Source organism: Haliotis asinina, chromosome 2 (assembly GCF_037392515.1).
Source record: "Haliotis asinina isolate JCU_RB_2024 chromosome 2, JCU_Hal_asi_v2, whole genome shotgun sequence".
NCBI lineage: Eukaryota > Metazoa > Mollusca > Gastropoda > Lepetellida > Haliotidae > Haliotis > Haliotis asinina.
In genome coordinates this window covers 48,485,391-48,502,225 of record NC_090281.1, presented here as the reverse complement: position 1 = coordinate 48,502,225, position 16,835 = coordinate 48,485,391, and the positions used below count along the sequence as shown (strand labels likewise).

Here is a 16,835-nt window from a genome sequence, read left to right as displayed (position 1 = left end):
CTGGATGAGGTCGCTTCGTTCAATATGGCGGCTTAGAAAATTTGAAATCGACGGCTGAACAAAATTGTTCGGTTGCCAAACTGGCGAAAAAAAACCCAGCTTACATCCTAACCTCCTCAGTTTGTTCCACAGGTTCTATGTAGTCATCAACAATCGTAAATTCATCACTCATCATCGAGACTCTCCTCTCACTCCTCGCCTTTTTCGGAAGAGCAGAAACGATTCGAGCGGTTGCAAGCCCAGAATTAGCAATGCATTTGCTTACTCCTACCGATTTTCGGCTTGAACCGCTAACGTTGAAATAGTTAGTTAGATCACGAAGCGCGATACCTGAAACCACACTGGAACATAAGGTCCAAGGGAAAAATAGGGAATTGCATCAGACATTTTTGTCACCGAGGCATCCAACATGGATCACATGTGTTAAGGTAGCTTCTACTGGAGACCCATTTTTCAAATACGTCAACCTCCTTTATGAGGTTGTGTTGAAATTACAAAACAAGACCCTCAACAAACAGAAGTGACTCATTTATTTCATTCACTTTCTTTCCAAAAATACAACCTCTGCACAAGAATCTCTACTAGCTCAGACAACCATAACAAACAACAAAATGCCTACAGATTCTTGTCTGACATCAGTTGATATTCCAGTTTCTTCTCACAAAGTCAACAATACAGATCAAGTTTATCCATGGTACCAGACACTGTAACTCGGAAAATTAAACTTCATTCCAAAAAGATGGACGTTCTAAAAACTGTTGTTACAGGTCGTCAGTGGAATAGTTAAAAATCTGATCACCTGGTGTTTCCTCAAGCAAAAGTTGGATCAGGGTTTTCTACCTTGGAACACTGAATTCTGGGAAGGAGTTTGTTGATCAGGGATACAGAGGACACGTGTGGGCTTGCTATTGTCAGAGTTACATCCAACATGTTCAAAGGCACGAAATATAGTCGTTCATAAAGGCCTTAAACTCTGAGATTGTTAAATATGAGAAATTCATGCTCCAATCTCTGGCTGAGGTCTTGTTGATACTAGTAGTTAATACATTTCCTTGACTTTATAGTTTAACTTGTTACTTGACAAAATTACAGCTGTATGATAGTGGGCTGTAAACAGATAAGCAGGGGCCATAACCCAATGACTGACGTCATGAGCACTAAATCACATGACACTGACTCAGAATATGCTATCAACTGACTCAGCAAGCCTGATCACTTAATTAATTTTGTTGCAGTTTATGACTAGAATATATTCAGGATCTTATTACTACTTGGAATCCTGTCATGTCAAAATTTGATGAAGACCTTGCTTGGTACTGAATACCCGTCCTGTAACTCTGACTTCAAACTGTTGAATAATAAGAATACATGAACCTTCAGAAGTGGACAGAGAGTTTATGCCTGAGAAACAATCACTCAATTTCAAAGCTGAGTTTGTGCAATTACATTACAAAGTCTTGGTACAAAAATGTAACAATCGTCTCCTAGAAGCATACACGTACACAGAAAACAACTTTCATATTGCATAATAAATTATTACAAAGGAAGTCCTCCATATTCGTCAGCTCGCAACTGCACTTTGGATGTTGCGAGGTTTCGAGTTTTTCTCGGCATGATATATTCTTGATATCTGGATGAGGATTGGCCCTGTCTCCGAATCATTGAGCCACTGATTGGCCGACATGGGTGACTCAAGCATCTGAAGAAAAGCTGAAACATAACAAGGTGGCCTAGTTTATGTTAATGTTGGACCAATTCTAACTTAGCTCTTCACAGGTTCTAAAATGATTCTAATAGGTACCAGAACTGACATGGAGAAAAACAAATACTGAATTACGAGTGAGTGGGTGAGTTAGGATTTAAAGTCACACCCACACTATTTCAGCCAATTCGTGAATATTGAATGAAGAAGGGATCAAATGATATCAAATGATCAAATGATACAAGTAGTTTTAAAAGAAAAGAGTAGGGTAACCTCAGTTTTCATTCAAGATTGAAAAAACTGGGAGACATTTAGTCAATCAATGTTCATATTAAAAACATCATGGCTTTGAGAGTGCACTACCACTTGTACATCCTTATGACCATAGACAGAAGTTTGAACAGAAATAGCTCTTGGAAGATGACTGGTGTATGACTTTAAATTTGCATGGGTATGATTATGGGGCTGGTTCATTGTGTTTAGAGGGGGTTGATAAAGAGAAATGACATGATGTCTGTCTTTGAAAGGCTTGTCATTGCTTATACTTCCTATCCAAATTGACAGTTCAGGTTCCCCTACTTTTTTCGAAGAGTATAGTACCAAATCAAACAACCCAGGGTAATGACCTCCTGCTTCAACTCACCCAGTAAACATCGAGGGTTATTCAGACCCAGCTGGACAGTCGGGTTGGCCAATATTGCTTTGTATACTGGACTGTCAGGGTCAAGGCCATCGTCCACAGTCTCGGGACGAGTCTGACGGTCACCCAGTAGCCATTCACACTGACAACGAAACACTGAGTAAGTGAATGAGGTGAACCTTAGCTTGAACAAAGGGCATTTCAGTTCACACTGTGAAAGTTTGTTGGTATAATGTGGGTAAACATGACAATGATGAGTGAGTGAGCTTAGTTTTATGCTGCTTTCAGCAATATTCCAGCAATATTCATGGGACAACAGAAATGGGCTTCACACATTGTTCCCATGTGTGGAATCGAACCCAGGTCTTTGGCGTGACAAGCAAATGCTTTAACCACTGGCCTACCCCATCTCCCCATGAGGACATGTAAAAGGGGCATGGCAAAAATGTCAACAAACCTAAGAAACATGTCCAAGGATTCAAACTCATATGTTCCTGGAACAATCAAGGAGTATGTTCACATATCCTGACCAGTTAAACGGCTGGGAATAAATGGGTATGATTGTCGCCACAGTTAAAAGAATCTGGACACACAACATTCATTGGAAATCAAAACTGGTCTTGAGGGTCTCTAACCATATTGTTACACATATTTGCTCAAAAGGATTCCTGTCTTTCTCAAACAAAGATAGAAATATGCTAAAACAGTTTCTGGAAACAAAAAAACCTTAGAAGTAGATCATGTTGGACATCTGGGGTCCATGTACCCTGCATGCCATTCACACCTCACCAGACCAAGTCCTACATGTCCCTTGAGCCCAACATGTCTTCTGTGACCCACGTTACATGTACTCCACATGTCCTCTGTGACCAGCATGCCCTGTGTCCAACATGTCCCCTGTACAGCATGTGCCACCCCTACGTCCCCTGTGCACCATATATCCTATGTCCGACATGACCCCCACATGTCCCCTGTGCCCCATGTATCCCCACATGTCCTCTATGTCTAACATGTCCTCTGTGTCCAACACGTCATCTGTGTCCAACACGTCATCTGTGTCCAACACATCCTCTGGGCCCAACATGTTCCCCTTACTCAACATGTCCTATGTTTCACTGTGCCCCACATATTCTCTGAGCCCAACATGTCCTCTGTGCCCCACATATTCTCTGAGCCCAACATGTCCTCTGTGCCCCATATGTCCTCTGTGGACCACATATCCTCTATCCAAGCTCTCTATGCGCCACATGCATTCCATCCCCATCATGTCCCTGTGCCTATGTGTGCTACATGTTTCCTGTTTTGGAAATGTCCTCCACATGTCCTCTGTGCCGAAAATGTCCTTTTGTGTCCAACATGTCCCCTGTGCAGCATGTGCACCCCACATCCCCTGTGCCCCATATATCCTGTGTTGGACATGTCCCCCACATGTCCTCTATGCCCAACATGTCCCCTGTGCCTCATGTAATCCCCCATGTCGTCTGTGTCCAAAATGTCCTCTGTAGCCCACATGCCCTCTGAGCACATCTCCATGCATCTTTATGCCCCCTATGGATTCCATGCCCAACATGTCCCTGTGTCTTCTGTGCCCCTCGTCCTCATGTCTTGTGTGCTCCAAATGTCCTCTGAGCTCCACGTCCCCTGTGCCCTAAGTACCAATGATATTAAAGTGACCTTACTGCAGCGTCCTGGTCATTCCTGGAGACTCGGAGTGCATCTGTCGCCTCCTGTTCACTGAAGCCCATTTCAAGCAGCTTCTGTAGAGCCTGAAACAGGACAAGCATGGCACTGTGTAATCGTAATCACAGGACCAGGATGGTCAAACATATCACTCACTCACTCACTTTGCCCATTCAAGGGGCATAACTCTGTTACCTGCATGTCTCACACTTGTCTTAAGTCCATTCAAATGACATATCGCCATTACCAATGAACATGAAACGAGACTGGGCTCACAATCTGTCCCCCTACAGTTTAAAAGGGTCATGACCAAAGGGGTAACCTCTAACAGTCATGCAAACATATGATTGCTTATGTTGATTTCTTTGAAAGAAATACATAGGATATGAACCTGTGTGGATAACTTGAGGATATACTGCATAAGGAATAACTGTTCTAACTGATTCAGTAATATGATACATGATGCCAAATAGTGTTACCATGGTTAAAACATGTACTATCATATTCATCACCATTTCAACTCTACAACATCGCAGAAAATCTGAAGCATGAATATTACAAATGGTTTGCCAAATGCAGGTGATAAGACCTTTACGACATTGGTCTTTTGAAATCCTGCACACCATAAGCTTTCACCATGGTAACCTTGTCCTGATGAGTTGAAGCAGTATACACTTGAGACACCAATTCAGGGTTTTATGCGACGCAAATGTGCGTCCACTATACACAGATGTAGAGAATGAACACAAAGAAGAATTCACTGCATCCAGAGTGACGCACAATATCATCCATTCTACCCACATCACATCTGTGACCTTGCAAAGTGTTTGCTTGTTTCTTTGCTAAGTGCTACGTGTTTCATTTGATCCACCAGTTCACATGATCAATGATTCATTCCAGGATCTAAAGAAATGATCAAAACACACAGTTTTCTACATTGTTCCTTCACAGCACTATCTCATTGCCTGAAAGGATGCTTTAAAGTACTAACTGGACTTCCCTGGGACAGCATATTTGTGAGTCAAGGTAAAACCATGCAGTCCACAACAAACCCATTCTTAACACATACTCGATTATCTCCGGGGTATATGTTAGGAAAGACCTCCACTGTACCCAGGATGTATCTATGGTCCCGATGTTTTCTTTATCTCACAGCCATAGATGCATCCAGGGTATAGTGGAGATTTATCAGAACATATGCCCTGGTGATTATTGAGTTCTTGACACGACCAACGTAGAAATAGTCATGAGACCCGTGTAGGTTCCGGGGTAGAATAGGCCTTCAGCAACCCATGCTTGCAATAAAAGGCGACTATGCTTGTCGTAAGAGGTGACTAAAGGGATCGGGTGGTCAGGCTCCCTGAATTGGTTTACACATGTCATCGGCTCCCAATTGCGCAGATCGATGCTCATGCTGTTACTTACTGGATTGTCTGGTCCAGACTCGATTATGTACAGACCGCCGCCATATAGCTGGAATACTGCTGAGTGAGGCATAAAACTAAACTCACTCACTCAGAAATGGTCATGACATTAACAAGGAGACCCACCGTTATAGCGGCCACTGTTGAAAATGTATTCCTTATACAGACATTTTGGTGTGTATGTGACCGAAAATCACAATTGAGTTATGCACTGTTGGTCATGGAGAGCCCTTAGATGGGTGACCATGTTTGGCAGCTTGACATTTGTGAGTTCCCCTTTCCGGGTATAGTGTTGACGAACCCATCATATATCACTCAACATTTTGAAAGAATACAATGAAATAACAGAACTGTTGCTATGAAAAATTATAAAAAATATAAAAGTATAAAAAAAGGATTAATCCTGGAATAAATCCTACTATCACAGGATTCTTGTGGATGTGTGGCACATCATTCTACACAGCAAATGGCACTAAGTACTGATTAACTCAGTTGTGCCGTTTGTAGCCTTCTTCAAGGCCACTGGCTGATCAATGTTGTTTAAACATCAAGAGCATCTGTGAGTGAGTTCAGTTTTACGCCAAGCTCAGCAATATTCCAGCAGCAGTCTGCAATAATTGAGTCTGGACCAGACATTCCAGTGATCAACACCATGAGTATTGATTTGCACAAGTGGGAACGGATGACGTGTCAACCAAGTCACCAAGTCTGTCCTGTTAGTCGCCTCCTAAGACAAGCACATTTGCCTTTTGTATCAAGCATGGGTTGCTGAAGATCTATTCTACCCTGGATCTTAATGGGTACAAGAGCATCAATAAGATCAGTGTTAACATGCTTTTGTTCCTGAGGCATCTTGATCTTTGGTCGTCACAGTCTGTACTTACCCTGGCATTTGGACGGAATTCCCTCTTCCTGAAAGCCCGTAGAGATTCGAGAATATTTGTCACTTTGGGAGTTCCATCAGGATTTTCTTTGCCTCCAACAGCCCCCTCAGGCTGAAATTAGCAAAATAAGTGGTTTACTGTGAGCAGTTCATCACATTTTGTTAACCAGATCCAGCTAACTGAAAATATCTCACAACATCCAGCTCACCAAACAGAGTTCACCACACCTTGCTCACATCCAGCTCACCCTACCTTGTTCACTATCACTAGTTCTCCATACGCAGCTCACCACACCAAGTTCACCACATTCAGTTACCGGAACCTCATTTACCACACCTTGTTGACCAAAACTAGTTCATCACGTATAGTTCACTATGCCAAGCTCCCATACCTAAGTACATTTGTAACGAGTTACCGGTATTCCAAACACCAAACACTGATGTTGTCAACACAGATAACTTCAAAGATTTATACCAACAAATTTATTCTTTATCATAAAAATTTGAAAACTGGCTGATTATAAGTAATGACACAGAACCATGTGGCTCCTTCCAATAACATGGAAGTTTGAAGACTGTACCTGCTCATCTGGAGTCTGCGGAGTTGTCTCCTCTTCCCCTGGCAGTGGCGCATCAATGTCAGGGTCATCTTCATGTTGAAACAACCACTCCATTGCTGGCATCACATTCATCCTAGTGAACAATGTGCAACACGTGACTGGCAGAAACAACTTGAACTTTGCAGTACATACAATCTGTATTGTTGTATTTAGAATCTGTATTATTGTATTCATGACAAAGTGACCAAAGTTTGGCTAAAACAAAATTGCCTACTAAATGGCATAAGACCCCCGAACCCCCGATTCGTACACAAAACACTTTTCATTCGCTGTTTCCAATCGAATACTAATTCTAAACCTGATCTTCACAATTAAATCTTTATCTAGAACAGATCCTGATGTTGATATCAATGTATCATCTCGTTGGTGGATTAAGAATAGCAGGGATCAGACTGGAATATATAGGTGGATGTAACCACATGATAAACAAATATAAATGTTTATTGGTGTTACAATATAGCAAAACTAATTAGATACACTGTGTTTTGAAAGTGTGTATGGGACTGTAAGACCCTTGGACATTCCACATTTCCTGAGGTACATCCGAATTTACAAGGGTCTTACAGTCCCATACACCCTTTCAGTTTCAAACCACTGTGTGAAGAATTTATTATCCATAAGATACATTAATTTAGCTTATCTTTAATATGTTTAAGCAAACAGTATTCGACCTTCAGCAAAATGAGATGCAAGATGTTTCACCATGATTTTTTGAGTGGTCATAATGGGAGATAACTTGGGATGACTTTGTGATAAAAATGATCAAATTTGAGGTTTTGTTAAATGGCAAGTGAAATACATAAGCAGGGATTGGGATAGAATATTTTGACAACTGGGCCATTTTCAGTATTAAAAGCCATTTTCTGAATTTAGAATGGGCCACTGTCTTTGTATTCATAGTAAACTTCAAAAATTTAATGGGCCATTTTTATTCCAGTGTGCAAAATGGTCCATCGCCCCTGCCTTTGCAAATCCCTGCATAAACATTTTATATTTTGGAAATAGTTTTTTTCACATACAAAAAAGAAATTATGGCAACAATTTTATTACTCTGTTTAAACACAGGCAACCAAATGTGGTTGTGCAGCGTGGAGAAAATGATCAGTCTTCTTATAAGCGAGCGAAGCGAGCAAAGGTTGGCAACACACTTCGGTTCAAAAAGTGTTTTTCATGTCAAAATAAAATGTCACCACCATCAAAGGTACACTCCCATTTCCTCACTAGGTTGTGCCCTCCGATTTCCAACCCCATATTTAATAATTACTCACGTGAAATATGTTTTATTCAACATTTTAAGCGCCACTCGTGGTATTCAGTTCGTTCTTCGCCTCCATTACCCCTGCCAGCTTCCGGCTCAACGGAGTGAAGGAACAAGAACAAGCAGAAATTATAAAGATATACCATATTGCCTAATTTTATCATGATTCTGTTGGAATGTTTTTGTCTTAAGTGTCGGCGTTGTTGTTAGATAGATCTTTTGTAACATTTATTCTACAATAAACACACTTCTGGCGTAGCTGGCGTATGAAGCATGGGAGGTAACTCCTAATGTATTCCATATGGAATGATAATGTGTTCCTTAACTGCTTTGAACCAGAAGCTGGCAGGGGTAATATAGGCAAAGAACGGTCTGATGTACCACGATTGGCGCTTAAAATGTTGAATAAAACATATTTCACTTGAGTAATTGTTAAATATGGCATTGGAAATCAGTGAGCACAGCCTAGTGAGGAATTTAGAGTGTACCTTTGATGGTAGCGATATTTTATTTTGACACGAAAAATACCTTTTGAACCGAAGCGAGGGAAGCGTGTTGCCAACCTTTGCTCGCTTCGCTCGCATATATGAAGACTGGTCATATTCTCTACAATGCGCAACCCCACTTGCGCTACAGTTTGCCTGTGGTTTAGACACCAAGCACTAAAATTTCAGAGTGATCAGCCGTTTACAGCCACATTCCATATCAGGTTAAGGCCATTTGTACGACCTGTTTGGTGTTTTGAGTGACAAATCCGCCTGTATGGTTTTGCATGCTTTGGCAATGAACTAGTAAGGGGCCCGTTTCACAAAGCTCTCGTATGACTAAGATTTTGTAACTTTTCTCGTAGCAATCGAACCCTCTATACTGTAACAGAGGAAGTAGGAATGCTACGAGAAAGGTTGCAAGATCTTAGGCTTACGAGAGCTTTGTGAAACGAGTCCCTGAATTTGATGAACTGATTATAAGGGTAATAAAGTATTGTATCACCATAGGAGGCTCACGAGACAATACGCCTCTTTGCAACAGCATTGCAATACATACGATTCATTACATTACAAGTTATAATGATGTAAAAATGAAAAACAAAACTGTTCAAGAACCAGTAAGAGCAGATTTCCTGGTCGGTTATAAATAAGAAAGTCTGCACACTGCCCTGAGTTTATATGTTTGTCTCAAATGGAATGCCATCTTTGCTTGCTAAAATTTGAAAAGAATGTGCAGTTACAGAAAATAATTGTAATCATAATCTGTTACAATGTGTTTTTTCAAGTGCAGAAACAAAAACGTGAAAAACAGGAACAGTATGAATTTATAAATGAACCGTATATTCAGCTATATTATATCAAGATACTATTACCATCTTGCAGCCTCATCATATCGTTACACAACTGATAAACATGCAAGCTTACTTATTCAACATTAGTGCTTTCCTTGCTCTTGTCTCTGGAAAGCCCATGTCCACTAACTGTTTCAGTGACATGGCATCCACCTGAGTTGGCCGAGGAGGTTCATTGAGAATTTCTGAAAATATCAGCATTCACAAAATGTGAACGAAATTCAAAGGACACCTATCACATTTACTCAATAAATCCCACTTTGCAACAAGGAATTAACTTTGGAACAAATTAAACCTACTTAAAATGTTGGGAGACACTGCCTTGTGAGCCAATGTGACAGTGAGTGAGCATTGTTTTGTGCTGCTTCAGCAATATAACTGGAATATCATGGTTTGAGAAATGCGTTAACTCATTGTACCCATACAGGGAATCAAACATGGGTGTTAAGCATGATGAGTGAATGCTTCTACTACAAGGCTACCCAATCGCCCCTCTTGTGACTGAAACACATACGAGTGGGTTTCATTTCAAATGGTAGCAAAATAATCACAAATGTAGTCACTAACAATGCATTTTTCCCATGCAGAAACATGAGTTTTACATGAGCACTGTACTTCATTACTGTTTTCTTCTCTGTTCATACAATAATTTTTTTTCCAAGGGAGACAACCATCACTTAATATCACTATCACATATTACAAGATTATGGCCTGACAAATATGTTCATCATATTAGCAGTCAAATGATGAAACCCATGTTTTCATTCAAACTTTGGATTAGTGAATTATTTCAGGCATAGTTGGGCCAACTGGCTAACAGAATTTGGAAACAGTTTTGCATCCTTGTAGTGAGCAGGACTGTCTGTCTCATTATCCCGGAATCCGTACTTTTCCCATTGCAAGGTCTCCTGATGTTTGTTTCTATAAAAATGATATTGTTTCACAGACTAAGTATGCCTCTGTTTTTAATAGGCTGGCAAAATAATACACTGGAAGAATCTCACAGTATATGCTAACAGTCTTGGTTAGAGCTGCCTAAAATACAGCATTATGTGTGGCAATTTATGTGTTGTCCTGTGTATAGAGCATGTTAACTTCAGCAATGTTGGGTGCAGACAGTCCTTAGATGAGTGACTGTGGCAGCGTGACTCCTAAAGAGTTTCTAGGACTTCAGTACATGTAATATACATGTAAGGGATGTGTCTCAAATTGCAGTCTAAGTAAATTAGGCTCAGTATTGGTCATTACACTACTTATGCTGAATCTAACAAACCCTAGTGCCCAACATGTCCTCTCTGCCTGACCACCTGATCCCCAACATGTCCTCTGTACCCCATGTCCTCTGAGCCCCACATGTCTCCTTTGCCTAGTCAAAGTGAACTTACACTCTGTACTATACATTGCACTGCTCATACTGAGTGAGTGAGTGAGTGAGTGAGTGAAGTTTCACCCCACACTCAGTAATAAGACGGTGGTCTGTACATAATCGAGTCTGGACCAGACAATCCAGTGATCAACAGCATCAGCATCAATCTGTGCAATAGGGAACTGAAGACATGTGTCAACCAAGGAAGCGAGCCTGACCACCCGATCCTGTTAGTTGCCTCTTACAACAAGCACAGGAGCCTTTTATGGCAAGCATTGGTTGCTGAAGGACTGGTCTACCCTGGACCTTCACGGGTCTATATTGATTCTAACAAACCCTAGTAGGTCATGTCAGCTTAACTTTTCAACTGACCAATCTGAATGCGTCTTACCAAGTTGCTAAATTTAACATTTGCAATTACGTTTTGAACTTTTATCTCATACCTTTAGAACCTGAATGGTTCTGAATGCTATTTTCTGTACAATTGCTTCCGAGTGATACATTTGGAAAATGCCACAAAAGTGAGTAAACAGTTGTTGAAAATAAAGTTTTTGTCAATATTCAAGGATGTCAGCTTGTGGAAATATTAGCTAATGGTTTAGCTCACGCCCTTCTACTGGGGTTTGGTAGAATCAATACTGAGTCTAAGTATACATTGACTGCTCAGTTTGGGAAGTGAGTTTGTTCAACTTTTGTCTCTGTCCAACCAGCAGTAAGCTGGGTTCCTGGTATGATATGACAGCAGTCTGAATAGAAACCTTGCATGCCTGACAGGCATGTATTCTCCACAGAGAGTGTTCTGTACTTGCTGAGCAGCACTTTAAGGATGCAATGTGCAAGGATAAATGTGCCCTACAAATGGACTATTATTATCATTATTATTTATGTGAGACTGAACAAGACCTGTGTAAAACAGATTTAAGTAAGGTCAACAAGACCAGATTTGTGCCAACCTTCAGCTTGTTTGAATATTTTGGCAGCGGCAGGGTTCATGCAGAGGATTCTCTGTGATGCTTCTATCAACGAAATCAGGATACGACGTAGCTCTGTCTGGAACTGTACCAAGTCACATCCTCAGAATTATCTGATTTATAGGCAGGCGGGAAAATCAAACAATAATGCATGAAAAAAAACCACATGCAGCTTCCTTACCGACTTCTGGAATATCTCAGTCATTCTTTAGACAAGATATTTTCAAACAGAAGGGAATCACATTAACCAGCTTTAACAATGTCAACATTTAAATAATTTTCAACACATGCTGATCAGACAATAGGTATAACAGGTATGACAATAGGTCCAATAATAGGTAAGACAACAGGTCCAACTATAGGTCTGATAAGACTAAGAGGTCCGACAATAATCATGACAATAGGTCTGACAAAAGGTCTGAGAATAGGTCTGACGACGGGTCACACAAGAGATTTTACAACAGGTATAATAACAGGCATGGCAAGGGGTCTGGCAATAAGTATGACAAATGTTTCAACAATAGGTCTGACAATAGGTCTGATAATCTGTATGACAAGAAACATGACAATTTGTGTTGATGACAATAAGACCATGGCCTTACATCAACAGCAGGATCAGACGAGTCATCTGCTGCTTCACATGTGGACTTGGGCACATCTGCTGTCATACGTCTAATGGTCTCCATATCCATGTCCTTCTTGCCATCAGCCTGAAACAGTGATATCGCGTACACATTACTATCTATACACCCTGTACTCTGAAACATCCATTCAAGTAGTCTGAACCATCCATATAACCTGTAGACTGAACAATCCATATAATCAGTAGACTGAACCATCCATACAACCTGTAGACTGAACCATCCACACACCTTGTAGTCTGAACCATACATATCGCCTGTTGACTGAACCTTCCATACAACCTGTAGTCTGAACCATCCATATAGCCTGTGGTCTGAACCACTCTTACACTTTGAAGACTGAACCATCCATCCAACATATAGTCTGAACTAGTGCTGTGCATCATAGTATTGGTAATTGTGATACTTTATCAAACATATTTGAATTTAAATATATAAATACTTTGTTTTGTATCATGTTATGTATCGCTGCATGATTACATATATCATGCATAAATTCTAGCGTACATGTAGACACACCCCACCTTGGCCTTCTCAGGTCCATCAAAGGGAGATGGAGGAAGTCGCCTTTTCAAAAGAAGCAGCTCATCTGAAAACAAAACAATGCTGTTTAGGCCTTCCACTCCCCATTCTGTCAGAATCGCCATTGGGCCACTGATAGGGTTCCAGATAAGGGCTGCATTAGTGTATAGTGTATATACAGATGAAATATACGCATGATATGGTGGAAAATACTTTTGAAAAAAAAAAACCCACTATAGCAATGGTGTACAGTCATAAAATCACTTACAGGCATATTATTAGTGTATGAAATATAGTCTGCCCAGCGGCCCACTGCTTGCTTGTTAGATGGCGGACTTACAACTTTCCAAGGGTATATATTTGACCGTGTCATTGACTATGGGAACTACTGAGAAAATAATCTAGAACTGTGGTAACAAGATGATGTCTGTATAGTTCATGATCAATCAAACCGTAACTTCAACAGATCAACCTATCCCATCTAACTTTAAATGTGATTGGTCTAGAGAATGCTTTCAGCCAATGAATAATGCAATTCTTTTCTGATGGCAGTGACACTGAATCAGTTAACAGTGACCACCAAGTCATGGTTTTATTAAAGTTGTTTTTGCACATGTTTAATTTTACCTCAATATAAGTAATTCATAAATTACTTTCTTTTAACACTATATCTCAATACAGGGCTGGTTACAAGATAATAGGTACGATAACATTTTTTAGTTATGAGCCCTGTACGCTTCCTGTCTTTTTGAAGGAGTTTCATACACTGGTATTATCTGAAGAAAATATTGTTTTATTGTTTACTGTCCTGTATACAAAAGAATAGCAATGCTGTGGTGCATATATGAATGGACTACAAGATTACTGATACCCAATCAAAAGCTATTCAGTACTCTCACTGTACGCTCATGTTTTTCCAGTACTCTTGTATTGAAAAAATAACGAGTACCTACTCCTGATGAAGAAATATTATCGGGAGCACTGGAATTGTAAAGAGTAAGTGAATGAGTGAGTAAATTTTTATGTCATACTCAGCAATGTTTCAGCTATATAGCAGCGGTCTGTAAATAATCCAGTCTGGACCAGACAAGCCATGATGCATGAGTATCGATCTGTTCAACTGGGAACCAATGAAATGTTTCAACCAAGTCAACGAGCTTGACCACCCGATCCTGTTAGTCGTAATTTGTAAGCATAGGTGGCTGAAGACCTTTTCTATTCGTATCTTCATGGGTTGGGTATAATGAGATTCCATCCCCCATCTCATCATAACATTTAACATTCAGGATGATAGTCAGTTGCATGTCGGTGTTCAATGATGAGACTTGAATCCCAGACCTTCAAATCTGGTGAACTGTCCTTATGACCAAAGAGGTGAACAAAGTCAGCAAGCTGACAGCAGGGTTTTCTCTGGCACACAAAACTAACCCCTAGACTTGCAATCAGTTTACTGGACACAACTACCTACATATTTTTGTTGTTGTTGCCGAATATGGACTTGTCTCTTGTTTAGTGTACCTGGTATGTTTACATATTTCTGGATTCAGAAATGTACCTGGAGTACATATATATAGCCAAGAGCTCCGAGTCGTGATGTGGTGCTATGCAGTCAAGACATGACCATGCATCGCCATCATATTCTGTCATTCATCGTCAGAAAGTCCTTAGATGAGTAACCGTGTTTGGCAGGATGTCTGCTAGAGCAACAACGCACTTGTGATACATGTGTTCTCACCTTAGGCAAGTGAGTTTGATCAACACTGCTTCAGAAAATGGATACCCAGTCATGTGACTATTAACCTTCTCGCACCTCACAGGCAGCTTGGGTTATCTGGGGTTGTTATAATGAGATTCTGATTAGAGCATCCAGTGAGCAACTTGTCAGATAAATACTGCACGGTATAAAAATTTATCATTATTATTATTATTATTATTATTACGACGATCCCTTAACTGAGGCTTCAGTCCTATTTTGTACATAACCTTTGGGCCAAATGCATAGCGCTGATCTGTAACCTCACCGTTATCCCTGATACCTTCCTGCGCCAGGCTTCGTTCTTCATCAAGCACTTTACCAGATCTTACATGCACCAGTTTGTGGTACAGTGAAGTTTTCATGCTTTCAGCTGGGTTGAAGAAATGACTTAGCGACATGATTTTCACTTTATCAACACTCCATTCAGGATGAAGGTCGGCCAAGTAATCCCTTCCATCTAAACTTGTAATTCGCACCTTCATGTTGGAAGGAGGAAAGAGGATTGAGTCTGAAACAACCATTTAGGCAGGCATTAATTCGTTATTTCATCGAATTTTGACAGAATCAAAGTTGACAAGTTACAACGATATCCTCATCCTGGGCGAGCGACATCTTGCGCGAACCTGGCTCCGGGTTTTCTTTGGCTTGTGTTTAATTAAGTTAGCGTGCAGCCGCATGTAAGAAGCGATACCAGTTAATCAAGCGATGAGCTCATAACAAAGGGAAGCTACTCTCAAATGAAGTCGTATACATCAGTGCGACCCACTAGGGAAATATATAAAACTGGTGCATGTCATTTACATACATTATTTAACAAAATGAAATATTTGCTCTCGCTATAACGAGGCGGGTTGCTTCACATAAACATTGAAAATACACATACGATTGCTAATGTTTAAAGTAAAGCTGTATTTATTAAGTTATTTAGTTAGTGTGTTACAAATTAATTGTCCATACCATAATCAGTGGACAAAACAGTGCATTTTCTCCAGCGTCCGAAATGCATAAAAATCACAAGGACACAATCACGGATTAGCAAAACGTGGATACTGTTGTCGCGCATAATTTCCAACATCTTACTGGGATGTCCACTCTCGCCCAGGCTACTCAGAAAAGAAAACTGAACTAGGTTATACAAAGTGTTTATTGAGACTTGAAAATAACTCCTCACACCTGGTTGCTACTATATCCCTCGAATTAAAACACAGATCCTCCACCCTCCACACCCGGTTCTGGACAAGCTACAGCTGTAAAACATTTCCACTGGCCGTGGGGGACTTTTATGACGGTAATATGCATTTCGATCTGTACTTTATTTTACCCGTCTTGTCTGCAAGTTATGAGCCCTGAAAGAATATTTGTCGACTGTCAGGTGAGTAATAGAAGATGTCACCACGCTTGCAGCTCACTACTTTCACCGTTGTGTAGTTTTATGGAACATATGTTAACATTGCTGAAGGACTGAAGGAGTTGTCCCCCTTACACTATAACCCTGCATTAGCCGAGCCTTATGTTCAGAAAAACGTTCCTTGTCTTGGAGTTATGCATTTTGTTCACAAAAATTTACCCGCAACATTTGTTGGCTCAGTCAGCTAAGCCTAGTGTCAACAAAGACTGCGGTCACAGTTGCGAAGGTTTAGGCCGATTTCATACAGACAAATTGACAGGTCCGAAACTTTAAAAACAACAACAACAACAACAACAAAAACAAAAACACAAACAAACAAACATGATTACACGATTGCCATTTAGAAAGTGGTCAAATGCAACATAGGTCATATTTGGGATTTCACTTTCTTGGTACAAATTCTAGTACTTTAAATTTTTTGGTTGAGTCCCATCCTGGATTCGAACCCGCATCCTCAGAGTCAGGCACCTAGTCAGTTTCGCTTTCTAGTGGTCTGGGCGGCCTTAACTGCTGGCGATTAGGTGCCTGACTCTGAGGCCAGGGTGTCCCCAGCCGTGATATTGCTGGAATATTGATAAAAGCGGCGTAAAAAAATACTCACTCACTCACTCACAAGCGCTCACGG

The 16,835-nt window shown here is 40.5% G+C and overlaps 1 protein-coding gene across 1 annotated transcript; it reads right to left on the bottom strand.

Annotated features, from left to right (window-relative positions):
• Window positions 1-513: 513 nt before the first annotated feature.
• LOC137273841 (ubiquitin-associated domain-containing protein 1-like) lies at window positions 514-15,526 on the bottom strand. Its single transcript, XM_067806713.1, has 10 exons — window positions 15,068-15,526; window positions 13,049-13,113; window positions 12,486-12,593; window positions 11,866-11,968; window positions 9,620-9,731; window positions 6,911-7,022; window positions 6,331-6,441; window positions 4,022-4,108; window positions 2,346-2,484; window positions 514-1,710 (listed from the first exon to the last, which is right to left on the bottom strand). The coding sequence occupies exons 1-10, from the start codon at window positions 15,321-15,323 to the stop codon at window positions 1,562-1,564; spliced, it is 1,242 nt and encodes a 413-aa protein (XP_067662814.1). The 5' UTR covers window positions 15,324-15,526; the 3' UTR covers window positions 514-1,561.
• Between the last annotated feature and the right edge of the window lie 1,309 nt (window positions 15,527-16,835).

Bases quoted from the DNA above. Each gene is read 5' to 3' on its own strand.
- LOC137273841 (XM_067806713.1), bottom strand. From the start codon at position 15,323: ATGGTTGTTTCAGACTCAATCCTCTTTCCTCCTTCCAACATGAAGGTG. The intron at 13,114-15,067 runs GTGAGGTTACAG...TTTTGTTTTCAG, and splicing joins GGAAGGTATCAGGGATAACG to ATGAGCTGCTTCTTTTGAAA. The intron at 6,442-6,910 runs GTACAGTCTTCA...TGCTAATTTCAG, and splicing joins CGCAGACTCCAGATGAGCAG to CCTGAGGGGGCTGTTGGAGG.